Genomic DNA, 27363 nt, shown 5'->3' on the forward strand with positions numbered 1-27363 from the left:
ACCTAGCAGGACAAATTCAGACTTAGTGTAAGGGGCCAGGAGAGAGCTTAGGGCAGATAGGGTACAGGCCGGTGCTGATGGAGGACAATAGCACCCAGTAACAGTCAACAAAGAGCTATTTGAAAGTTTAATGCTTAAAACCAGCAAATCAAATTGTTTGGGGACAGACTTGATGGAGACACCGAGCACTGAAGGTGATCCTTGGTAAAGATTGCCACTCCCCCACCTTTGGAAGATCTGTCTTGCCAAAAAAGGTCATAACCAGAAAGGTTAACATCAGTATTCAAAACACTCTTCCTTAACTACGTCTCAGTAATGACCAACTCATCTGGATTGTAGCTGTGAACCCACACTTTAAATTGATCCATTTTAGGTAATAAGCTTCTAGTGTTAACGTGCAGAAAACCCAGGCTTTTATGAGAGCAGTATGGGGTTGTGTGGGCAAGCAGTTTGCTGATGTCAAATTTGTGAACAGAGCGCCCCATGGTGTTGTTGGTGTTATGTTATGGGCAGGCATAAACTACGGACAACAAACACAATTGCATTTTATTGATGGAAATTTGAATACACAGAGATACTGGGACGAGATCCTGAGGTCCATTGTTATGCCATTCATTCGCCACGATCATCTCATGTTTCAACATGATAATGCACGGCCCCATGTCGCAAGGATGGCTGGCCATCACTACATATCTGTCGCCAATCTCACTGGCTCCAGGTAATCTATAATTCTTTGCTTGGTAAAGCCCTGCCTTATCTCAGCTCACTGGTCACTATAGCAACACCCACCCGTAGCACGCGCTCCAGCAGGTACTGTATATTGCACTGGTCATCCCCAAAGCCAACACTTCCTTTGGCCGCCTTTCCTTACAGTTCTCTGCTGCCAATGACTGGAACTAATTGCAAAAGCTCTGAAGCTGGAGACTTATATCTCCCTCTCTAACTTTAAGGATCAGCTGTCAGAGCAGCTTACCGATCACTGTATCTGTACACAGCCAATCTGTAAATAGCACACCCAACTACCTCATCCCTATCCCTATTACTTACCCTCTTGCTCTTTTGCACTCCAGTATCTCTACTTGCACATCTTCATCTGCACATCTATCACTCCAGTATTAATGCTAAATTGTAATTCTTTTCACCTCTATGGCCTATTTATTGCCTACCTCCTTACTCTTCTACATTTCCACACACTGTACATGAATTTTTCTATTTTTCTTTTATTTTGTGTTATTGACTGTACATTTGTTTATGTGTAACTCTGTTGTTGTTTTTGTCGCACTGCTTTGATTTATCTTGGCCAGGTCGCAGTTGTAAATGAGAACTTGTTCTCAACTGCCCTACCTGGTTAAATAAAGGGGAAATAAAATAAATAAAAATTATTTGTACATAATTCCTGGAAGCTCAAAATGTCCCAGTTCTTCCATGTCCTGCATACTCACCAAACACCCTGTTTGGGATGCTCTGGATTTATGTGTCTGACAGAGTGTTCCAGTTCCCCCCAATAGCCAGCAATTTCTCACTGCCATTGAAGAGGAGTGGGACAACATTCCACAGGCCACAATCAACAGCCTGATCAGCTCTATGCAAAGGAGATCTGTTGTGCTGCATGAGGCAAATGGTGGTCACACCAAATATTGACTGTTTTTCTGATCCACGCCCCTACCTTTTTTAAAGGTATCTGACCAACAGATATATTCTGTATTCCCAGTCATGTGAAATCCAAAGATTAGGGTCTAATGACTGATTTCGTTATATGAACTGTAACTCAGTAAAATAATAGAAATTGTTGCATGATGTGTTTATATTTTTGTTCAGTGTAGTAAATACATAATTTGTCCAGATCAATATGTCTTATGTGGTGAGTAAGGAGGGTAGCCTGACCTGGCTGCTAGCTGCACTAATGACCCAGCAGGCCCTGATGCTGTGTGTGTGTGTGTGTGTGTGTGTGTGTGTGTGTGTGTGTGTGTGTGTGTGTGTGTGTGTGTGTGTGTGTGTGTGTGTGTGTGTGTGTGTGTGTGTGTGTGTGTGTGTGTGTGTCTGACTACGAGGAGGTTCCCTTGAGGGTCCACTGCTACCAACTAAAGTTGAAAGGACCTCGAACGTGGCCTGAACACGACCTCAATCATCGAGAGAGATAGAGAGAGAGCGAGAGAGAGAGCGAGAGAGAGAGAGAGAGAGAGAGAGAGAGAGAGAGAGAGAGAGAGAGAGAGAGAGAGAGAGAGAGAGAGAGAGAGAGAGAGTTAGAGACTGTACTGCATCCCCTTTGTAAATTGCAAAGCCTCTTCATTAAGTGAACAGAGGTCCTCTGGCTCGTAATGATGACACTTAAACACCATCTCCATTCCCCACTGCACTGTGACGCATTTCCCTATGTCTGCATTGAGCGTGGGTGTCAGTGCAGATATGAGGCTTTTCACGCTGGCAGGCAGGCAGAGTGATGCAGTGGATGACACACCACCAGACATGACATTTGGATCCGTTTCTGGGTCCTGCTCACACAGGCACAGGTACAATGTGCCGCCATTGCTCCTGTGTCTAAACTCGTGTAGGAGAGCCAGTGTTATGTGAATGATAGAGTGCTGTGTTATGCTGAGTTTCTGACATGTATTATTAGTCATTTATGACCATGAGACTCCATCTGCTCGCTCTTGTTGTAAACGCTAAGCTTGCCAGGGACAAATTTGCACAGAAGTTACAGGAAAAATCGGTAGGTGTTCTCAAAAGGTATAGCCTACTATTAATTATTTGCATGTGAAGTGATTGACTATACAGAGATAGTAGTAAAACAAAACTCCCATTTATAATATCTGTATAATAAGGAGCATGGAGCTAAACCAGGACTGTGGGGAATGTGTTGCAGGCACAGGCAGTGTATAGTAAAGGACAGAATGCTGGTACACTCTTAGAAAAAAGGGTCCCAAAAGGCTTCTTTGGCTTTCCCCATAGGAGAACCCTTTTGGGTTCCATGCAGAACGGTTTTGTCTAGAAGGGATACAGCTTTAGTCAAAATTGACTTTTCGTAGCAAGTTTAGGAGAACTTGCGCAGCAAGGAGAATTAACGTAGCAGTTTAGGAGAACTAGGTTAAGGTTAGGAAAAGTGTTAGGGTTGATGCCAAATTTGACAGAAACGTTATCTCATCTAGACATCACCATGAAGAACCCTCTGGGGAAAGTGTTCTACATGGATCCAAAACAGGTTTTTCAAAGGGTTCTCCTAGCCAAAGAACCCTTTAATGCTCTAGATAGAAGCTTTTTTCAAAGAGTGTAGGCCTATATCATATTCTTCCAAACAAGCACTCTATGCTAAGGCAAGCACAGCTTCAGTGGACAATGCTTTGCAGCACTACCTCCTGGGTAGTGATAGGAGGATAGTTTTCATTGAATGGCAGTGAGTGTCTCTGGCAATTACCTGATTAGTGAGAGAAGCTTTAAAAATGGACGTGCTGCACAGGTGCCTGTTTGTGGTCCCAAACAAAGTTCTTTGAGTGTAAAGCTTTTTAAAAGTTAACTAGGCATGTCAGTTAAGGACAAATTATTATTCACAATGACGGCCTACTGGGCTTGCAGTGGGTTAACTGCCTTGTTCAGGGGCAGAACGGTTACTGGCCCAATGCTCTAACCACGCTCAAACCACTAGGCTACCTGCCACTACTCATTTTGCTTACTGTGTATATGTGTATATTTAGGAGCAGGAGCTCCACTATACTTTTTAACTGGCATTCTATAAGAGGAACAGGAGCTCAAGCAGTAGAACATTTGAGGTGCCAGTACTCTGCTCAGGTGAGCTCCTGCCCAAGTCAAGCACTGAGAAAGAGAGAAGGGAGAGTGAGAGAGAGCATGCATGAAGGCAGACAGACACCATGTGTCCTTTTAAATTATGCTGGGTGAAGAAACCGTCTTTCTCTCACACCCACTCACATGCTGCAACATACACACATGCACTAAACAAAAGGCTACACACACCCCTCCCCTGCACGTTCTGCTTTCACGTATTTGTGCAGTAGACGCATCATTGACAGCCCCGAGTTCCTTGTGATGAAATACCAGTGTTGTCAATAGACAGGTTATCAATTCTTAATGTTTTCTGTCATCTATCTAGCCAAGGTGAGACGCAAGACCAGAATATCCGAGGCAACCCTTGGAACCGGCGTTTCTCGCTAAATCGTCAGCTTTGCCCAAGTCAAAAGCCCCCCGAGGTCGGGAAATCGTGCGTTTTCCCTCCACACCAAAGCTGCACCAGCGCTACTAAACAATTTCTTCGGGATCGCTCGGTAAGAAACGTGAGCAGAAAGTAGAATGTGAAATGGACTGAGTTGCTGTGAGAAACATTGAAGGTCGGTGGAAAGAGAAAATATTGGATTTTATTAGGAATTTTCCCATTTATCAAATTAAGGTGAGAAAACTATGTGTACTATTTATTCCATGAAACGTGCATTGTCAGTGTTTTTTATAGACGCGATGCAGTCGATTTGACAGTAAATGACTGAGGGAGCTTGTGTGCGCAATTCGAGTACAGTAATAGTTTTATTATATGAACAGTTTTACAATCACACCTATTCCTCGTGCTACCTGTCATCAATCAAGCTGATTTTATATTTGTTATTTGCATGTATACATTAGGCTAATAGATATAGCCTAGGTGAGTTTTTGACTTTATTATTCTCTTACGCGGATATTATGCTTTACATTTCTTCATGGATTTAAAAAAAACTTAATATTGTGATATGCATAGCCTAAGCTTTAATTGTTGCTCTCTCTGATTGTATGTGAATCAATCATCATCCATGATCATGCTATTTTCAACCATGTGTTGTTATAGTCCTAACTAGTGATTCATATATAATGCGATTCCCGAATTGATTTGAGGTATCCTAGGCTATTGCCTATATTCAGATACCAGGCAGCACGTTTTGTCGTTGTGCCATAAACCGCCCGTTATGTTTTGGATGGCTGACGATTTGCATACATTAAAAGATAAAAAATCAATGCCGCAGTTTTATCTCTGAATTTTCTCAATTGATAGCTTGCACCATCCGTTCTAAGACACGCATAGGATCTAATGTCTGCACACATACATTTGGAACCATTTTTATTGTTGCACCAACTATATGTTAATGTCTTCCTCTGTCTGTCTGTCTGTCTGTCTGTCTGTCTGTCTGTCTGTCTGTCTGTCTGTCTGTCTGTCTGTCTGTCTGCCTGCCTGCCTGCCTGCCTGCCTGCCTGCCTGTCTGTCTGTCTGTCTGTCTGTCTGTCTGTCTGTCTGTCTGTCTGTCTGTCCCTACTGATCTACGAAGTTAATAATCAGTTAGGCAGTATTACTGTAGTACTTAATTAGTGTATTTTGGACCATTGAGCTGGCTTAATCCTCTTTATCAGTCTAATCCTGCCTCTTATTAAACCAAGTGTCAAATTGCAGAGTAACAGTGTACCTCAACACACTGGTATGTTGTAGGTGCACTCTTAGAAAAAAGGGTTCCAAACAGGTTCTTCGGCTGGCCCCATAGGATAACACAGATAGAACCATTTCTTGGTTCCAGGTAGAACCCTTTTGGGTTCCATGTAGAACCATCTGTGGAAAGGTTCTACATGGAACCCGAAAGGGTTCTATCTGGAACCAAAAAGGGTAATTCTAAGGGTTCTCCTTTGGGGACAGCCAAAGAACCCTTTCAGGTTGTCGATAGCACCTTTTTTTCTAAGAGTGTGGTGGAACATCACAGGGGCCAAGCTCCTACCCCACAAGCATTTCGCTACACCCGCAATAACATCTGCTAAACACGTGTATGTGACAAATAAAATTAGATTTGCTTCCAGTTCGAGCTATAAGACTGCTAAGTAGTTTGTTAAATAGTTAACCAATAGCTACCCGGAATATCTGCATTGTGTCACGCCTTGGTCTTAGTATTTTGTGTTTTCTTTATTTATTTGGTCAGGCCAGGGTGTGACATGGGTTATTGTGGTGTGTTTTTTGTCTTGGGGTTTTGTGTGGTGTCTACGTAGTCTATGGCTGCCTGAGGCGGTTCTCAATCAGAGTCAGGTAATTATCGTTGTCTATGATTGGGAGCCAGATTTAGGCAGCCATACTCTGTGAGTGTTTTGTGGGTGATTGTTCCTGTCTTTGTGTTTGCACCAGATAGGGCTGTTTCGGTTTTCGTTATTTCATTTCGTTATTTTTGTAGTTTCTGTATGTATAGTTTTTCCTTCATTAAAATACCATGAATCATCATCACGCTGCATTTTGGTCCGATCCTTGTTCTACCTCTTCGTCAGAGGAGGAGATAGAAGAGAGCCGTTATAGAATCACCCACCACACCCGGACCAAGTGGCGTGGTAACAAGCAACTGCAGCGCGACAAGAATTTCTGGACTTGGGAGGAAATCCTCGACGGGAGAGGACCCTGGGCTAAACCAGGGGAGTGTAGCCGCGCCAAGGTGCAGCGAGAGAGGGACTGGACATGGGAGGACGAACTGGACGGTGAAGGACCTTGGGCTCAGCCTGGAGAATATCGCCGCCCCAAGGTAGAACTGGAGGCGGGGAAAGCGAAGAGGCGCTGGTATGAGGAGGCAGCACGGCGACGCGGATGGAAGCCTGAGAGTCAGCCCCAAAAATTTATTGGGGGGGGGTGGCTCACAGGGAGTATGGCTATGCCAGGTAGGAGATCTGCGCAAACTCCCTGTGCTTACCGGGGGGCTAGAGAGACCGGGCAGGCACTGTGTTATGCTATGGAGCGCACAGTGTTTCCAGTGCGGGTGCATAGCCCGGTGCGGTTCATACCAGCTCTTCATATTGGCCGGGCTAGAGTGGGCATCGAGCCAGGTAAGGTTGGGCAGGCTTGGTGCTCAAGAGCTCCAGTGCGCCTGCACGGTCCGGTCTATCCAGAGCCACCTCCACACACCAGTCCTCCGGTGGCAGCTCCCCGCACCAGGCTTCCTGTGCGTGTTCTCGGTCCAGTTCCACCAGTGCCAGCACCACGCATCAGGCCTACAGTGCGCCTCGCTTCTCCAGCGCTGTCGGAGTCTCCCGCCTGTCTAGCGCTATCAGAGCCTTTCTCCTCTACAGCGCTGCTGGAGTCTCCTGCCTGTTCAGCGCAGCCTGAGCTGCCAGTCTGCATGGAGCAGCCAGAGCTGCCAGTCTGCATGGAGCAGCCAGAGCTGCCAGTCTGCATGGAGCAGCCAGAGCTGCCAGGTTGCATGAAGTAGCCAGAGCTGCCAGTCTGCATAGAGCTGCTTGTCTGCATAGAGCTGCCAGAGCTGCCAGTCTGCATGGAGCTGCCAGTCTGCATAGAGCAGCCAGAGCTGTCAGTCTGCATGGAGCAGCCAGAGCTGCCAGTCTGCATGGAGCAGCCAGAGCTGCCAGTCTGCATGGAGCAGCCAGAGCAGCTCGATCCGCCAGTCAGCCAGACTCTTCCAGATCTGCCAGTCAGCCAGACTCTTCCAGATCTGCCAGTCAGCCAGACTCTTCCAGATCTGCCAGTCAGCCAGACCTTTCCAGATCTGCCAGTCAGCCAGACTCTTCCAGATCTGCCAGTCAACCAGACTCTTCCAGATCTGCCAGTCAACCAGACTCTTCCAGATCTGCCAGTCAACCAGACTCTTCCAGATCTGCCAGTCAACCAGACTCTTCCAGATCCGCCAGCCAGCCAGGATCTGCCGGAGCCAACTACCTGCCTGAGCTTCCTCTCAGTGCTGAGCTTCCTCTCAGTGCTGAGCTTCCTCTCAGTGCTGGGCTTCCCCTCAGTGCTGGGCTTCCCCTCAGTGCTGGGCTTTCCCTCAGTGCTGGGCTTCCCCTCAGTCCCGAGCTGCCCCTCAGTCACGAGCTGCCCCTCAGTCACGAGCTGCCCCTCAGTCACGAACTGCCCCTCAGTCCAGTGGGGTTCTGGGTGAGGACTACTAGGCCATGGTCGGCGGCGAGTGTGGACTATCCCAGGACGCGAGGGGAAGGAACTAAGACATTTATGGAGTGGGGTCCACGTCCCGAGCCGGAGCCGCCACCATGGACAGACGCCCACCCGGACCCTCCCTATGGTTTTGAGGTGCGTCCGGGAGTCCGCACCTTAGGGGGGAGGTTCTGTCACGCCTTGGTCTTTGTATTTTGTGTTTTCTTTATTTATTTGGTCAGGCCAGGGTATGACATGGGTTATTGTGGTGTGTTTTTTGTCTTGGGGTTTTGTGTGGTGTCTACGTAGTCTATGGCTGCCTGAGGCGGTTCTCAATCAGAGTCAGGTGATTATTGTTGTCTCTGATTGGGAGCCATATTTAGGCAGCCATATTCTGTGAGTGTTTCGTGGGTGATTGTTCCTGTCTTTGTGTTTGCACCAGATAGGGCTGTTTCGGTTTTCGTTATTTCATTTAGTTATTTTTGTAGTTTCTGTATGTATAGTTTTTCCTTCATTACAATATCATGAATCATCATCACGCTGCATTTTGGTCCGATCCTTGTTCTACCTCTTCGTCAGAGGAGGAGATAGAAGAGAGCTGTTACACATTGACCCTTTTTGGACTAATCTCTTCTGACCCATCACATATGTAGCTGTTATCTATCCCGTTGCCTAGTCACTTTATCCCTACCTATATGTACATATCTACCTCATTTACCTTGTGCCCCTGCACATGGACTCGGTACTGGTACTCTGTGTATATAGCCAGGTTATTGTTACTCATCGAGAATTTATTCCTTGTGTTATTCGTTTTTTAATTTTTCCCTCGTGTTATTATTAGTATATCTTTTATTTACTTTTTTTTAAACCATTTTTTATTTATTTTCTCTCTTCATTGTTGGGAAGAGCCCGTAAATAAGCATTTCACTGTTGGTCTACACCTGTTGTTACGAAGCATGTGTCAAATAAAAGTTGATTTGAACTGTCCCCAAAACATATGTTTAATAATACTTTAAAATCAAACGTAATTTACATTCTTTCCTTTCTGCCTAATAAGGTGTTGGAAACCCTGATTTCAGCCTCCAAAAGGCGTCCCCACCTTTGTGTAGAAAGTGTTGTTTTTCTCTTGAGCAAGGCCAGCATTGCCCACAGCACTCCACATAAACATTGTGGAGGACGTGTGAAAATGACTCGCTTTCTGTTCTAGACTGAGGGACCATCTTCACTCCCACTTGAGTGCAACAATAGACCCAGTGAGGATGGCCATTTTCTAATCCACCCTGTTTAATTAAAAAGACTCCCCATTCAAACCCTCTCGCTGGCTGTCAAGCTGGTTCTCTGACCACAGACATAGACAGACCTCAGCTTGTTTAAGACACTCCCTCCCTTTCCATTCTCCCCAACCCTTTCAACACACTCAACCATTTTTATTGCTGCACTAACTACACTATATAAACAAAAGTACAGCTCCTTCGGAAAGGATTCAGACCCCTGGACTTTTTCCACATTTTGGTACGTTACAACCTTATTCTAAACTGGATTCAATTGTTATTTTTCCTCATCAATCTAGACAAAATACCCAATAATGACAAAGCAAAAACAGGTTTTTAGAAATTCTTGCTAATTTGTTGAAAATAAAAACTTTTATAATAAATATACATAACTATTCAGACACTTTACTCAGTACTTTGTTGAAGCACCTCTGGTAGCAATTACAGCACCTCTGGCAGCAATTACAGAGTCTTCTTGGGTATGACGCTACAAGCTTGGCACACCTGTGTTTGAGGAGTTTCTCCCATTCTTCTCTGCAGATTCTCTCAAGCTCTGTCAGGTTGGATGGGGAGCGTTGCTGCACAGCTATTTTCAGGTCTCTCCAGAGATGTTCGATCAGGTTCAAGTCCGGGCTCTGACTGGGCCACTCAAGGACATTCAGAGACTTGTCCCAAAGCCACTCCTGTGTTGTCTTGGTTGTGTGCTTAGGGTCGTTGTCCTGTTGGAAGGTGAACCTTCGCCCCAGTCTGAGCTTTCTGGAGCAGGTTTTCATCAAGGATCGCTCTGTAATTTTCTCTGTTCATCTTTGCCTCGATCCTGACTTGTCTCCCAGTCTCTGCCCCTGCAAAACATCCCCACAGCATGATGCTGCCACCACCATGTTTCACCGTAGGGTTGCTGCCAGGTTTCATCCAGATGTGACGCTTGGCATTTAGGACAAACAGTTCCATCTTGGTTTCATCAGACCAGAGAATCTTGTTTCTCATGGTCTGGGAGTCTTTAGGTGCCTTTTGGCAAACTCCAAGCAGTTTGTGATGTGCCTTTTACCAAGTAGTGGCTTCCGTCTGGCCACTCTACCATAAAAACCTGATTGGTGGAGTGCTGTAGAGATTGTTGTCATTCTGAAAGGTTCTCCCATTTCCACAGAGAAACTCTAAAGCTCTCGGGTTCTTGGTCACCTCCCTGACCAAGGCCCTTCTTTCCCCTGATTGGTCAGTTTGGCCAGCTCTAGGAAGAGTCTTGGTGGTTCCAAACTTCTTCCATTTAAAAATGATGGGACACCCATTGCCCTGTATAAAAAATTGAGCACACAGCCATGCAATCTCCATAAACAAACACTGGCAGTAGATTGGCTTTACTGGAGAGCTTAGTGACTTAACGTGGCACCCTCATAGGATGCCACCTTTCCAACAAGTCAGTTAGTCAAATTTCTGCTCTGCTAGAGCTGCCCCTGTCAACTGTAAGTGCTGTTATTGTGACCTGGAAACGTTTAGGAGCAACAACATCTCAGCCGCGAAGTGGTAAGCCACACAAGCTCACTGAACGGGACCACTGAGTGCTGAAGTGCGTAGTGCGTAAAAATCATCTGTTCTCGGTTGCAACTCTAACTACGGAGTTCCAAACTGCCTCTGGAAGCAACATCAGTACAATAACTATTATTCGGGAGCTTGATGAAATGGGTTTCCATGGCCGAGCAGCCGCACACAAGCCTAAGATCACCATGTACACTGCCAAGCGTTGGCTGGAGTGGTGTAAAGCTCACCGCCATTGGACTCCGGAGCGGTGGAAATGTGTTTTCTGGAGTGATGAATCACGATTCACAATCTGGCAGTCCGACAGACAAATCTGGGCTTGGCGGATGCCAGGAGAACACTACATGCCCCAATGCGCAGTGCCAACTTTAAAGTTTGGTGGAGGACGAATAATGGTCTGGGGCAGTTTTTCATGGTTCGAGTTAGGCCCGTTAGTTCCAGTTAAAGAAAATCTTAACGCTACAGCACACAATGACATTCTCGTTGATTCAAATCAAATCAAACTTTATTTGTCTCATGTGCAGAATACAACAGGTGTAGGTGTCACCTTACCGTGAAATGCTTACTTACAAGCCCTTAACCAACAGTGCAGTTCAAGAAAGAGTTAAGAAAATATTGACCAAATAAACTAAAGTAAAAAAAATTCAAATGTAACACAATAAAATATCAATAATGAGGCTATATACAGGGGGGTACCGGTACAGAGTCAATGTGCGGGGGTACAGGTTAGTCGAGGTACGAGGTAATTGACTATGCATAGATAATAAACAGAGAGTAGGAGCAGTGTAAAAAACAAATTGGTGGGTGGTAGAAGCTGTAAAGGAGCCTTTTGGTCCTAGACTTGGTGCTCCGGTACCGCTTGCCATGCGGTAGCAGAGAGAACAGTCTGTGACTTGGGTGACTGGAGTCTGACAATTTTTGGGTCTTTCCTCTGACACCGCCTAGTACATAGGTCCTGGATGGCAGAAAGCTTGGCCCCAGTGATGTACTGGGCTGTACGCACTACCCTCTGTAGTGCCTTACGGTCAGATGCGGAGCAGTTGCCATACCAGACAGTGATGCAACCTGTCAGGATGCTCTCTAAGGTGCAGCTGTATAACTTTTTGAGGATCTGGGGACTCATGCCATATCTTTTCAGTCTCCTGAGGGGGAAAAGTTGTTGTCGTGCCCTCTTCACGACTGCTTTGGTGTGTTTGGACCATGATAGTTCGTTGGTGATGTGGACCCCAAGGAACTCGAAACTCTCGACACTGATGAAGCCGATGAGTGAGGGCATTGGATGAATCCCGGAACAAATTCCAGTCTGTTCTAGCATAACAGTCCTGTAGCATAGCATCCAAATCATCTGACCACTTCTGTATTGAGATAAGTCACTGGTACTTCCTGCTTTTGATTGTAAGCAGGAATCAGGAGGATAGAATTATGGTCAAATGTGCCAAATGGAGGGCTTGGGAGAGCTTTGTATGTATCTCTGTGTGTGGAGTAAAGATAAAGTCTAGAGTTTTTTTTCCCTCTGGTTGCACATGTGACATGCTGGTTGAAATTAGGAAAAACAGATTTACGTTTGCCTGCATTAAAGATAAGAACTCTCTTGGTAGATAGTGTGGTCTACAGCTTATTATAAGGTACTCAACCTCAGGCGAGCAATACCTCAAGACTTCTTTAATATTAGACATTACACACCAGCTGTTATTGACAAATAGACACACACCCCCTCCCCTCGTTTTACTAGGCATAGCTTCTCTGTCCTGCCGATGCATGGAAAATCCTTCCAGTTCCATGTTATCCATGTCGTCGTTTATCCACAACTCTGTGAAACACAAGATATTACAGTTTTTAATGTCCCGTTGGTAGGATAATCTTAATCGTAGATCATCCATTTTATTTTCCAATGATTGCACTTTGGCCAATAGAACGGATGGCACTCGTCTACGAGTTCTCAGAAAGCAGCCTTTGCACAAGCAAATGACTTGCATTTTCCCTACACAAGCAAAGGACTTGCATTTTATCTACACAAACAAGGACTTGCATTTTATCTACACAAGCAAAGGACTTGCATTTTATCTACACAAACAAGGACTTGCATTTTATCTACACAAGCAAAGGACTTGCATTTTCCATACACAAGCAAATGACTTGCATTTTCCCTACACAAACAAGGACTTGCATTTTCCCTACACAAGCAAAGGACTTGCATTTTCCATACACAAGCGAAGGAGCATCTACATATTTTCAAGGAAGCACTTTCTTTGGGACTACATAACATATTCATACACCATTCATAATTGATGTCTACACTGTACATAATGCTACATTCTGTCAATTGCAAGTTTGTATGTCACTACATACCCAATTCAATCCGTAGATTAGCGTTTGTGAATGTGCAGTGCTTATTTAAACAATAAAGCACGAGGGGTATACCACGGGTATGACACAAAATAACTTTTACTGTTCTAATTACGTTGGTATCCAGTTTATAATGGCCTGGGGTGTTTTTGGTATATGGCCAATATACCACAGCTAAAGGCTGTATCCAGGCACTCCGCGTTGCGTCGTGCGTAAGAACAGCCCTTAGCCATGGTATATTGGTCATATACCACTTCTTATACCTCTGCTTATACCACTGCTTTCAGCCAATCAGCATCCAGAGTTCGAACCACCCAGTTTATTTTAGTGTTATAAATTACTTATAAATGTATTATATAGCCCTTATTCAGTGGCTTAAAAAAAGACCATTGCCCAGGAGATGTAATTCACCATAAAACCATCATATTTCCATATTCCATTTAGATACATTGATGGGGTTATATGTAAAAAGATTTCCTATTTGGTTTTCCAAATATGATCCTTAAATATCAACGTCAGTCAGACCTTTTCAGGCCTCAAAGTGGTCTTATGTCAAGAAGACTATGTCCCACGCCGCCATGTACTGGGGGCTCCCGAGTGGCGCAGCAGTCTAAGGCACTGCATCTCAGTGCTAGAGGCATCACTAGAGACCCTGGTTGGATTCCAGGCTGTATCACAACCGGCCCAGCATCGTCCGGGTTAGGGTTAGGGTTTGGCAGGGGTAGGCCGTCATTGTAAATAATAATTTGTTCCTATCTGACTTGCCTAGTTAAATAAAGGCTAAGAAAAACAAAATAAGAAGATATGTCTCAATATTCCACAACATATGGTGGAATAACTACAACTACTTCCACAACTACATTAGACTACTGTTGAGGTTTGAAAACTTTGTTTTATCACTTTATTGAATCAATACACTCTCTATGGCCTTATGTTTTGTGAATATTCCCATACTGGATGAGAAAAGGAGAAAATCACTATAATTATTTTGCTATTCATCAGTACCCACATCGAGATGGGTATTAGCAACAATTAGTTTCCAAAAAGATGTACCACCTGAAGTTATCTCCTGCTGGTTAGCATGAATAGCAGCTAGCAGAGAAGCTTAACAGTTTGAGCTACAGTACCAGTAGAGAGAGCTTGTTCCAGGCATGGCTTCTCACCTGTATGCTCGGGGTGCCAGGGAGGCTGGCTGTGTGTGTGGTTGGGCCAAAGTCAGCACTAGTTACTTTGGCATTATCCTCTCCATAGGTATGGGTCAGTCCCATAATAGCCCTATCAAGGTATGTATCGGCTATAATAATGAATCAACCACTTTCAATGTGTGTCCTCTCACTGGCAAATTTGGTTTATACAAGTAGGCTCCCGAATGGCACAGCGGTCTAAGGCACTGCATCTCAGTGCAAGAGGCGTCACTACAGTCCCTGGTTTGAATCTGTGATTGGGAGTCCCATAGGTCGGCACACAATTGGCCCAGTGTCGTCCGGGTTTGGCCGGGGTAGGCCTTCATTGTAAATAAGAATTTGTTCTTAATTGACTTGCCTAGTTAAATAAAGGTTCAATTTAATAATAATAATTACCTGTAAGCCATATGCTCAAGCAATGAATATAGATTATTGTCTGATCCTTGAAGGCTGCTGATTATCCTGTTGGTTTTGGGCTTTTAACCAGTGACTGATTTATATCTGGAACCAGGTGTGTGCACTCTCCAGCTGACCAGTAAGATTAATTGATCAATAAATACCAGACAGAAACAAAAAGCAGCAATACTCCGGAACTTACAGGCTTGAGTTGTGCACCCCAGGAGTTTTGACATGTCATCCATTATCACGAACATTAACATGTTTTACCTTGCATCAGGACCATCTGCTTTCTATGTTAATGGAATAAATAAATACATACATGAATAAATAAATAAATAAATGTAAACAAAATGTTAATATTAAAATAGAAAAGAGATGTCCCTGAGCTCATTCAGTACTATTATTTTATTAGAACTTCAACTATGCGTTCTTTCAGGTTTGTCCACAGACGTCACAATGATGACTACAAGAGACCCAAAGCCCAAGAAAACACAACCCAAAGACAGCTTGACATTGTTGCCTTGCTTCTATTTTGTAGAGGTGGGTAGATATATAAACATTATGATAATTGCATATTTTGAGGAACTGTGACATTTAACATGTTACGGTGATAATCTTTGGTTGTATCTGAATGAATGAGTGTGTGAATGAATGAATGAACTCACAAACACCAGATATTTGTCTTGTGCTTTGCCTTTCTCTTGGGTGGATGATTAGGAATCAATATGCTGCAGCTGAAGTGAGAGAAAACAAATCTGGATGACCTGTAGCTGAGGATGAGCTGCTTTCGTATCATTTCAGCTCACGTCTTTTAAACAGTCTGAGCCTCATTCATAGACATTTAATTACTAACTATCTATATGCAACCATTGTAGATCCGTCCCAGTAGTCTTAAATGACTTTGTTTTCTATCCTTCATTACCTCTGATCTGATAGGACTTCATAGGGAAGGTTGTGGCCACATAGAGACTATGTAAACAGATGAAAACTAATACGCATTCATGATGGTCCGTGTTTGTTTGTCAATTGTTCAACTCATCTCAACTACTTTCAGACAAGTTGCATATGCAAAGAGCGAGAGGCAGAAGTTCTGTATAGTATATTCACGGTTAGGGTTAATAGTAGCTAATAAAGTGACAAGTCTGACAACAACCTTTGACATACACTTCAACGTCCTGTTTCCCAGCTGCCCATTGTGGCTTCTTTTATGGTGTCGCTCTACTTCTTGGAGCTGACGGACCTGCTCCACCCGGCCCAGGTGGGTTTCCGTTGCCATGACCGCATGCTGAGCATGCCCTACGTGGACGGTGGAGACGAGCTCATCCCTCTACTCATGCTGCTCAGCCTGGCCTTCGCTGGGCCGGCCGCCTCGGTGAGGACACCCCTCTAAACACACTTTCACGAGTGCAGGCACACACACACACACGCACGCACGCACGCACGCACGCACACGCACGCACGCACGCACGCACGCACGCACGCACGCACGCACGCACGCACGCACACACACACACACACACACACACACACACACACACACACACACACACACACACACACACACACACACACACACACACACACACACACGCACGCGTGAGAAGCCCTATAAACATACCCACGTTTGGCCTATGTCAGTGTTTCCCTCAAGTACCCCCAACAGCACACATTTTTGTTGTACCCCTGGACTAAAAAACCTGATTTCACCTGTCAAGGGTTTGATGATTAGTTGACAAGTACAATTTAGTGTGCTTGTCTGGGGCCACAACAACAATATGTACCATTGGGGTTACTGGAGGACTGGAGTTAGGAAACAATGGCCTATGTGATACACTCTATGTATAATGAAGCCATTATACACTCAAACTGCATGTACTCATGCCATAAAAACTCAATAGTGTAGAATGTATGAAGGCATTGAAACCAGCGGTAGAAAGCCAAGTGGTTAAGAGCGTTGGGTCAGTAACCGAAAGGTTGCTGGTTCGAATCACTGAGCTGACGAGGTGCAAAATCTGCCAATGTGCCCTTTAGCAAGGCACTTAACCCTAATTACTCATGTAAGTTGCTCTAGAGTGTCTGCTAAATGGCTGAAATGTAAACCGTTCAAACTACACCATAATATAGTTGTGAATATGCATATAGGCCTACATTCAAATCAGACCACAGAAGATGAGACAAACATTTCTCAAAACCATAAACCAAATATTGTTTTCTCAAATAGCCCATTCTCTCTAGGGTTGAGCATGATTGTCAAGTAGAAATGCGTCGACTAGTACATGGCCATTAAATGTTTCTATATCTCTGACTGTGTGTTGTCATCTGGTCAGATAATGATAGGGGAGGGCCTGGTCTACTGCATGCAGTCACACCTTAAGATCCGCCCTGGGGTGGAGGGCAGCATCAACGCCGGCGGGTGCAACTTTAACTCCTTCCTACGGCGAACGGTGCGCTTCGTAGGTATGGTTCCACTCAGTGTCAAATGAATGTGGCCTGTTCCTGGATTTCTCCAGTGTGACAATGACTCACTCTTTCTTTATTTCCTCCTCTTGTTTTCTCGTCTTCACTGTTCTCCCTCTCCCCATGTCACTGCTCTCCCTCTCCCCATGTCACTGCTCTCCCTCTCCCCATGTCACTGCTCTCCCTCTCTCCCCATGTCACTGCTTTCCCTCTCTCCCCATGTCACTGCTCTCCCTCTCCCCATGTCACTGCTCTCCCTCTCCCCATGTCACTGCTTTCCCTCTCCCCATGTCACTGCTTTCCCTCTCTCCCCATGTCACTGCTTTCCCTCTCTCCCCATGTCACTGCTTTCCGTCTCTCCCCATGTCACTGCTCTCCCTCTCTCCCCATGTCTCTGTTCTCCCTCTCCCAATGTCACTGCTCTCCCTCTCTCCCCATGTCACTGCTCTCCCTCTCTCCCCATGCCACTGCTCTCCCTCTCTCCCCATGTCGCTGCTCTCACTCTCTCCCCATGTCACTGCTCTCCCTCTCCCCATGTCACTGTTCTCCCTCTCCCCACGTCACTGCTCTCCCTCTCTCCCCATGTCATTGCTTTCCCTCTCTCCCCATGTCACTGCTTTCCATCTCTCCCCATGTCACTGCTCTCACTCTCTCCCCATGTCACTGCTCTCCCTCTCCCCATGTCACTGTTCTCCCTCTCCCCACGTCACTGCTCTCCCTCTCCCCATGTCACTGCTCTCCCTCTCCCCATCTTACTGCGCTCCCTCTCCCCACGTCACTGCTCTCCCTCTCCCCACGTCACTGCTCTCCCTTTCTCCCATGTCACTGCTCTCCCTTTCTCCCATGTCACTGTTCTCCCTCACCCCACGTCACTGCTCTACCTTCCTCCCCACGTCACTGCTCTCCCTTTCTCCCACGTCACTGCTCTCCCTCATCCCACGTCACTGCTCTCCCTCTCCCCACGTCACTGCTCTCCCTTTCTCCCATGTCACTGCTCTCCCTCTCCCCATGTTACTGCTCTCCCTCTCCCCACGTCACTGCTCTCCCTCTCCCCACGTCACTGCTCTCCCTTTCTCCCATGTCACTGCTCTCCCTTTCTCCCATGTCACTGTTCTCCCTCTCCCCACGTCACTGCTCTCCCTTTCTCCCACGTCACTGCTCTCCCTCTCCCCATGTCACTGCTCTCCCTCTCCCCATGTTACTGCTCTCCCTTTCTCCCATGTCACTGCTCTCCCTTTCTCCCATGTCACTGCTCTCCCTCACCCCACGTCACTGCTCTCCCTCTCCCCACGTCACTGCTCTCCATTTCTCCCATGTCACTGTTCTCCATTTCTCCCATGTCACTGCTCTCCCTCTCCCCATGTCACTGCTCTCCCTTTCTCCCATGTCACTGTTCTCCCTCTCTCCCCACATCACTGCTCTCCCTCTCACCCCACATCACTGTTCTCCCTCTCCCCACATCACTGCTCTCCCTCTCTCCCCACGTCACTGCTCTCCCTGTCCCCCCACATCACTGCTCTCCCTCTCCGCCCACATCACTGCTCTCCCTCTCTCCCCACATCACTGCTCTCCCTCTCTCCCCACGTCACTGCTCTCCCCCACGTCACTGCTCTCCCCCACGTCACTGCTCTCCCTCTCCCCACGTCACTGCTCTCCCTCTCCCCACGTCACTGCTCTCCCTTTCTCCCATGTCACTGCTCTCCCTTTCTCCCATGTCACTGTTCTCCCTCACCCCACGTCACTGCTCTCCCTTTCTCCCCACGTCACTGCTCTCCCTTTCTCCCACGTCACTGCTCTCCCTCACCCCACGTCACTGTTCTCCCTCTCCCCACGTCACTGCTCTCCCTTTCTCCCACGTCACTGCTCTCCCTCACCCCACGTCACTGCTCTCCCTCTCCCCACGTCACTGCTCTCCATTTCTCCCATGTCACTGTTCTCCATTTCTCCCATGTCACTGCTCTCCCTCTCCCCATGTTACTGCTCTCCGTCTCCCCACGTCACTGCTCTCCCTCTCCCCACGTCACTGCTCTCCCTTTCTCCCATGTCACTGCTCTCCCTTTCTCCCATGTCACTGTTCTCCCTCTCCCCACGTCACTGCTCTCCCTTTCTCCCACGTCACTGCTCTCCCTCTCCCCATGTCACTGCTCTCCCTCTCCCCATGTTACTGCTCTCCCTTTCTCCCATGTCACTGCTCTCCCTTTCTCCCATGTCACTGTTCTCCCTCTCCCCACGTCACTGCTCTCCCTTTCTCCCACGTCACTGCTCTCCCTCACCCCACCCTCTCCCCACGTCACTGCTCTCCATTTCTCCCATGTCACTGTTCTCCATTTCTCCCATGTCACTGCTCTCCCTCTCCCCATGTCACTGCTCTCCCTTTCTCCCATGTCACTGTTCTCCCTCTCTCCCCACATCACTGCTCTCCCTCTCACCCCACATCACTGCTCTCCCTCTCACCCCACATCACTGTTCTCCCTCTCCCCACATCACTGCTCTCCCTCTCTCCCCACATCACTGCTCTCCCTCTCTCCCCACGTCACTGCTCTCCCTCTCCCCCCACATCACTGCTCTCCCTCTCCGCCCACATCACTGCTCTCCCTCTCTCCCCACATCACTGCTCTCCCTCTCTCCCCACATCACTGCTCTCCCCACGTCACTGCTCTCCCCCACGTCACTGCTCTCCCTCTCCCCACACATCACTGCTCTCCCTCTCCCCACACATCACTGCTCTCCCTCTCCCCCACCTCACTGCTCTCCCTCTCCCCCCACATCACTGCTCTCCCTCTCCCCCCTCGTCACTGCTCTCCCTCTCTTCCCATGTCACTGCTCTCCCTCTCCCCCCATGTCACTGCTCTCCCTCTCTTCCCATGTCACTGCTCTCCCTCTCCCCACACATCACTGCTCTCCCTTTCCCCACACATCACTGCCCTCCCTCTCCCCCCACATCACTGCTCTCCCTCTCCCCCCTCGTCACTGCTCTCCCTCTCTTCCCATGTCACTGCTCTCCCTCTCCCCCCACGTCACTGCTCTCCTTCTCCCCCACGTCACTGCTCTCCTTCTCCCCCCACATCACTGCTCTCTCACTCACCCTCCTCTCCTTTTCACTCCCTTACTCTCTCTTCCCTTCTCCCTGTCTCTCTAGGCGTCCATGTGTTTGGGCTGTGTGCCACGGCTCTAGTAACTGATGTGATCCAGTTGGCCACAGGCTATCACTCCCCCTTCTTTCTGACCGTGTGTAAGCCCAACTACACTCAGCCAGGTGTGGCATGTGACAAAAACCCCTACATCACCAAGGACATCTGCTCCAGCCACGACCAGCACGCCATCCTCTCTGCCAGGTAGCTGCATTACATAACATGACATACACTGTAAAGGGGCTGTATTGAATTTGACAGTAATTTACAGGCAGCTCATTGGAAAGTAAGTTGCTGTATTTCATAATGCAGTACACCTACTCTAATCCATACAGTATCAAAGCAAGTGGTGTGTAATAACACACAGTACAATACTGTAGAATTGACTGTATTATACTGTAACAAAGTAAATGCTACCGTAATCGTAATGAATGGATGGATGATTGGGGTTTGTATTTCACAGTATTTTGCTGTAATTACATGGGATTGGTGCAAGCAGGTCGGCTGCTATGTAATGTGTTTGCACATTACAGAATATCAATAAATATGTGGTGTTCCACTTAACAAATGCTTCTAAACTGGCAGCGACTACATGGCAAAACCATTGGCAACCATTAAAGGTTTAATCTGTCCCCTATACATTTTACTTTGAAGGGACACAACTACCACACACCGGTTAACTTTGTACAGCACTCTCACTAACAGGTGCAACAAATATAACCTCATACAAGACAAGCCTCAGAATATGTTAATGAGCCAGAAACAACAATACCATGCACCCACTAGTGGTCAAAACGTTTTTAGCCATCTAAAAATACAGTACAGCACAGATTGTGTGGGATGAAATTACAGTACCATTCAAAATACAGCAATTATTTCCCTGGCCACAATCACCTGAACCAGGAAGAATTAAGGTTCTGTTCCAATATTGCTAGAGTGGTTGCTAGAGTGGTTATGGGAAGATACTATAGCTCTTGTGTGTCCACATCTCATGAGGCAAACTAAACACAGCAAGGGAAAAAGAGAAGCTAAAAAAATGAAGGGTGAATATGAATTTAATGGGTTTTCAAGGACATTGTTTACTTAAGATCAATTACTTGTTCATTCAGTTACACTTACAGAGCAAAACATGAACATTAAAGGAATACTGATTCATTGGTTCAGTGGAGATGAGGACAGAAAATGATTTCAAAGTATTGGAATGCAGCCTTGGACAGACCATCTTATTTTCTCTGGTGGGGGAAGTGTCCTAATACTCCTGAAAAAACACATTTTCATGTTTTCTTCCTCTCTGGACCACTGATCTAAACTGACTGGGTAGGTGAAAACCAAAGCAAGTTGTCCTTTCCTCCATGTTGCTTTCAAGTAGATTATCCATTCTTATTCAGTCTTAGGTAGGCTACGGGATTATAAAGGTGGCATTAGTAAGGACACCATTTTGGCCAGTCATAGACAGATAAACAGGGAGGTATGTTTAGACAGATATAGCACACAACACCCCAACGCTAACCTGCATTGTAGCAATGTGCAGGTGTGATCTTTATTCCTTACGCCACACTGGCGCTGTTCTCTCCCCTTTCAAGTTATGATCAAAGCTGTGTGACATACGGTGTCTGTCTTTCTGCTTTCCTAGCATTTCGTCTCAAGGCTAACACGTTTTCTGTTTCTGGACAGGAAAACCTTTCCCTCCCAGCATGCAACCCTGTCTGCATTTGCTGCTGTGTACATATCAGTAAGTACACCTCCTGGGACAAATACACAGTATGGAAGCTAGTAATCAGTGGCATCTGTAAAACTTTTTGGATAGTCCATCTGTAAATGCTCTACAGACTATCTACAGACTATCTACAGACTATCTACAGACTATCTACAGACTATCTACAGACTATCTACAGACTATCAGTAACATTTCCTCTAACATTTTCAGTTTTCATGAAATTTGCTGAGGCAGTGTTTCCCTATTGGCCACCAGGACTCAACTGGAGAAAAAAAAAGTCTGTCGCTTTAAGTCAACTGAAAACCCAAACTGCGACAGAACATGATAAGCTAGTTTATTGATTAAATGTGCAGAGAACACTGTTGAAGTATTGATAAGAAAACATCCCCCCAGATATTGTCTTTGGCTCTTTTTAATGCTTTGTTCAGTGGCAGGTCAAGTACAATAGAATTTGATAGGCCACAAATTAGGACATTGGGCTAATATTGCTTGTGAATATAAATGGTATCATAGCCAAAGTAGTCACACCAGATTCTCAATGCACAAATCCTTGGGGAAAATCTGTCCCCACTGTTTATTTTAAGGAAGAGCTTAGCGTACTGTGCCAAACACACTGGGTTTTCCCACATAATATATTTGGTAACTCTTAAATAGAAATGTTTGCTTATAAACCGCTTAAAATATTATCACAGAGCTTAAATGATGTGGATTGAATTAAGTGAAAACGTGTAGAAGCCTGTTCAGTTTATTAATAGTTAACAATGCATGTCATAATGCAGTTTATAAGCAGAACTGTACATGATCTTCATAGATGAATGGAATGTATTTGAGTTTTTCTTTTATAATATCTGACCATTTATTTTCTAAATTTCTCTCTTCTTGCAGATGTACTTCAACTCAACCATCTCAGACAGCACCAAGCTGCTAAAGCCAGTGTTGGTGTTTGCGTTTGCCATCGCTGCGGCACTAACCGGACTGACCCAGATCACCCAATACCGCAGCCACCCCATCGACGTCTACGTGGGCTTCCTCATAGGGGCCGGCATCGCTGCCTACCTGGTATGACCTGACTTCCATTCAAATCTATCTTGACTTCTATAATGTATATAACATTTCTATGTTTGATACTGATGATGCAAATTAATATTTATTTCTGTAAATGTTCGTTTTTTTATCTGCAGGGCAGGATTGACAGGTGATTAAAACATTTAGGAATATGGAATTTAAGGATTCTACCAAGGCTGATATACAAAGGGCTATTCATGTGCGCATATATTTCTGAAAGGAAGATGTGAGGGAAGTCTACCTACTACTTCTATAGTAGCCGTTCTGTCATTTCATTTGAGGCGAGCACAGGAGAGGAAAGTGTTATTTGCAAGACACTGGTTTAGGATTTTAGCCAATCAAACTGTACTGCATACCATCTCTCCCTCCCCCACTTAAATGGCATACCTGCCATTTAGCGCTAGGCTCTTTGATATCTCTAGATTACTGCTCTCATTAAAGTTTCTGAATACTCCCGCTCTCATTTAAGTTTCTGTCTCCTCCCACTCTCATTCAAGTTTCTGACTCCTCCTGCTCTCATTAAAGTTTCTGACTCCTCCCACTCTCATTCAAGTTTCTAACTCCTCCTGCTCTCATTAAAGTTTCTGACTCCTCCCACTCTCATTCAAGTTTCTGTCTACTCCCGCCCTCATTTGCTTTTTGCCATCATTAGACTGTCCTCAGGACGGGATGGAGTTCACTTTCATACCCATCATATATCTCTCTCTCTCTCTCTGCCTCTCTCTCTCTCTGCCTCTCTCTGCCTCTGTCTCTCCATTTTAGATACGGTCTTTCCATCCTTCACCTCAATGGTGATTATTTGAACAGATTCTGGAGGTGTTGTTCCATGACGTTCTGTCTTTCTATGGGAGGGCCTACTCTACATAACCCATTTGTCTTATCATGCTCTTTCACTCTTATGTCCTTCTTTCTCAGCTCTTTTCTGTCTTGTATCTTGTATTTCCCTCTCTCATTTCCTCTTTGTCCCTGTGTTCTCTCACTCTTATCAGAGATATAGAGAGCGGTGGTTAGAGCTAGCTCATCAGTTCTGTTGAAGTATACCCAGGCAGACGAATGAGAGTGAATGATATTGCCTTTCCACAGAACTATTAGACTGAGTACCCATAGAGGAGTTTCAGGCGACCAAGACCTTCTCTTCTTCTCTTCCAGGCTTTCCACGCCGTTGGCAACTTCAGGTCCTCCGACGACATCATCGTCAAGCCAGCTCCGCCCCTCCAGAAGGAGGACGCCCTACGAGCTCTGACCCAGCGGGGCCACGATTCAGTCTACAACAAAGGTGTAGCTTCAGCGTCGGAGAGCGCTGACGAGATCGCTGCGCCCCCCTCCCTGGAGCGGCTGGAAGGCATGGGGCGTCCGCTGCAGCGCGAGAAAGCCTCCATGGGCAGCCTGAAGAGGGCCAGCGTGGACGTGGAGCTCCTGGCACCCCGCAGCCCCATGGGTCAGCAGACCATGGTGACCTTCAGCTACACGCTGCCCAGAGCTAGCATGAATGCAAACGGGGGCATGGGCACTAATGGGGCCCCCGACGATTCCATGATGCAGCCCACCCAGCCTGTAAAGAGGAGGCTCAAGGCTGTGCAGGTGCCTATGGACCCCATGCGCTCACAGCAGCTGGTGACAGAGTGGAAGCAGAAGTCCATGGAGATGCGGGGTCTGAGCCTCAGAGATGAGGCAGAGCGGGAGGCCAGTGAGGAGGGCTCCGAAGGGGAAGAGGAAGTGTCTGAGGACGGGGGGCCACAGGCCTCGTTATACCCATCTACGGTACAGTCCAACAGTGGAGCTTCCACTGGCCAAATCCCCATAAGTGTGGGGCCTCCGGGGGGTGTGAGGGTGGTGGCAACCCCCAGACCCCCCCACATCCCAGAGACAGGTCCGCCGCCGGTGTCGCCCAAGAGCGCATTGACCCGCGCCAAGTGGCTGTCCATCACAGAGAAGAGCAGTGGCAGCGGGTCGCTTCGGGGGGCTCCCAACCAGCCACGCATCATGCAGGTGATCGCAATGTCCAAACAGCAGGGCCTCCTTCAGTCCTCCTCCTCGGGGGACACACCCAAGTCCTCCGAGACCACCTCCACCTCCTCCTGCACCTCCTCTACGGCCAGCGCCGACTCGCCCCACTACCACCCGCCCTTGGAGGCCCAGCGCAATTCGGCCATCATTACGGTAGACGCCCACGCCCCCCACCACCCTGTGGTGCACACTGCCCCCCAGCCCTCCTCTGGCAATGGGAATCCCTGGAAGTGGAGAGACGCGTCTGATGGCAGCGACCCCCGCGACGCCTACGAGCTAAACAACCTGAACCGCAGCGCTGCTCGAGGCAGCTTCCGGCCGCACCAGACCATCTCGCCCTGCTCCTCCACTGGTGACGGCGACCACGAGGTGCTCCCCCCTCCGCCTCTTCCTCACACCGAGGTCCTCCATGACGGGCGAAGCCGAGAGTCCACTTTACAATGCAAGACCGCCCTAGTTCAATTTCAAAACAAGACTGGACAGGAGAACTACTATAAAAAACTACAGGGTGCCCGGAGGAATAAGGAGTAGTTACTAACTAACTCTCTTACTAACTAAATAACTAACTAACTAACTAGTTAGTCTTACTAACTAACTAACTAATTAGCCTTACAGTCAAACCACAAAACCTTGACTGACAAGCTGGGGTCTGCTGCTATGCAGCTCTCAGACTTTGTGTGATGTTATCAAACGAGTTCCGCAATACGGTGATAGCCTACATGTGTATGATGTATGCTAGCTGGAGGAATACATCTTGAGTGGATGTGGAACTGGTGAGTGTCAAGGCAGGTCTGTGCAAAAAGGGATGCTGAGGTATTTCATTTCAGGAGCACAAAGAAGCTTTTCAAAGATTAAAATGGGAAGAACACCACCACGCAACTCAAACCAAAAAACACATTTGAAGGATAACGTATTAAAGCTCCATCTACTGAGCTGAACCAGGAAGTTTTGAAACATTTACAACATCTTCATTGACTCCATCTTCCTTTCAATGATTCCTGTTACTCAATGGGCTGATTGTCTAGTGTTGGTATGGCATTGACTCTATGTTGTGGACTTTTTGTTGTTAATACTTAATTGCTAATGTGTAGATTCTGAGCATGTATGTCTGTGTGTTTGGGAAAGTGGGTCAGGTGCTTGTGTGTATGGGTGTGTGTTTGTGTTGAAGAAGCACAGTATGTTTAAAAATATATATATTCTGCTGTATTCAGCAGAATGTGTAGGGGCCAATGATGGTGCCAATTCTCAACCAAGTTCAGACCTTGATCTGAACTCTAAAGCTGAAGAAAAACAACAATTTTAACCTGAACTTCTTCTGTTGTAGAATACTGACAGGACTGAATGAAAGTAAGTTGTGTAAAGGAGTGCTTTTCAATTCCAATTTCTCCATATGGATCTTACTTTTGAGAGTGCTACTAGAGTGCCTCATAAACTGACTTAAAGCATAAACCGTGTGTATTTTTTACTGGACATGTTATACGAGAACAAAACTACAATAAGGAAAGTCCCATCAGGGGAACAGTCATTCTATCAAAGCAATAGCGGCAGTACGAGGCAGAATGTGTAAAATAAGATGGGTAATATTGACGGTTTCCTTTTTGCTGATCGTTGAACCCTTCGAAGTGAACATGCACACAAATCAATACACTCCTGTGGATGGACTACTGCACGTATGTACATGATTGTCAGGTTGGAAGTACTATTTTGTCAGAAACAAAAAAAATACATTAAAAGTTGTCATTAGTAACTGAACTGTGAAGCACTAGTGTGGCAAATGTTGTATATCTGAGGCATGTTTGGTTCTTAATGTCCACCAAAGCCCTCCAACTGACAATCACAAGTTGGATCATCAATTCCTCACAAAAACTTCAGTACAGTATGCGCTGTATTTGGGCTGCGCACTGAAATACCAACAATGCGCCAGCGAGAATCCTTAGTTGCTACATAAATTTTTTTACTTATAATTTATGATATTTACCCATTGATTCTTGAAGAATATAACTTGTAAATGTCTCATGGACTTAGTTCAACTGTCATACCCCATCAGAACCCAAAATTTAAGCTTGTTTTCTCCAATGTTTGTATACAACATAAATGTAAACAAACACTGTATATCAAAACATTTGATATCATGAATTGTCAGTCATTGCATCCATATCTCTGTCTATGAATGTAAGAGTGGGTACATTTCTACAACTCCCTCCCTTAGCTTTTTAGAGAACAGGGGAGAATGCTTTGTTATTCTTTCAATGAAAGACTCTAGCTTTAAAGGGAATTTCCCCACTGTTAACGGAGATCATATTCATGGTAAATGCTGAGAGTGTTGACTGTGTGGGGGTATAAAGCTCTTCAAAGAGCATCTATTTTTCTCATTCTA

At 46.2% G+C, this 27363-nt stretch overlaps 1 protein-coding gene across 3 annotated transcripts; it reads left to right on the forward strand.

Annotated features, from left to right (window-relative positions):
- Nucleotides 1-3973: 3973 nt before the first annotated feature.
- On the forward strand, nucleotides 3974-27050 carry LOC118400790 (phospholipid phosphatase-related protein type 3-like). Of its 3 annotated transcripts, none has more exons than XM_035797789.2 (8): nucleotides 3974-4396; nucleotides 15046-15149; nucleotides 15796-15981; nucleotides 16937-17066; nucleotides 20206-20401; nucleotides 21872-21929; nucleotides 22800-22973; nucleotides 24129-27050. In XM_035797789.2, the coding sequence occupies exons 2-8, from the start codon at nucleotides 15066-15068 to the stop codon at nucleotides 25515-25517; spliced, it is 2217 nt and encodes a 738-aa protein (XP_035653682.1). In that variant the 5' UTR covers nucleotides 3974-4396; nucleotides 15046-15065; the 3' UTR covers nucleotides 25518-27050. The 3 variants fall into 3 exon arrangements, with proteins under 3 accessions (XP_035653682.1, XP_035653683.1, XP_052331204.1); XM_035797790.2 differs by having other exon boundaries at nucleotides 3974-4274; XM_052475244.1 differs by lacking the exon at nucleotides 3974-4396 and adding an exon at nucleotides 9274-9388.
- Nucleotides 27051-27363: the final 313 nt, after the last annotated feature.

Source organism: Oncorhynchus keta, chromosome 22 (genome assembly GCF_023373465.1).
Source record: "Oncorhynchus keta strain PuntledgeMale-10-30-2019 chromosome 22, Oket_V2, whole genome shotgun sequence".
NCBI lineage: Eukaryota > Metazoa > Chordata > Actinopteri > Salmoniformes > Salmonidae > Oncorhynchus > Oncorhynchus keta.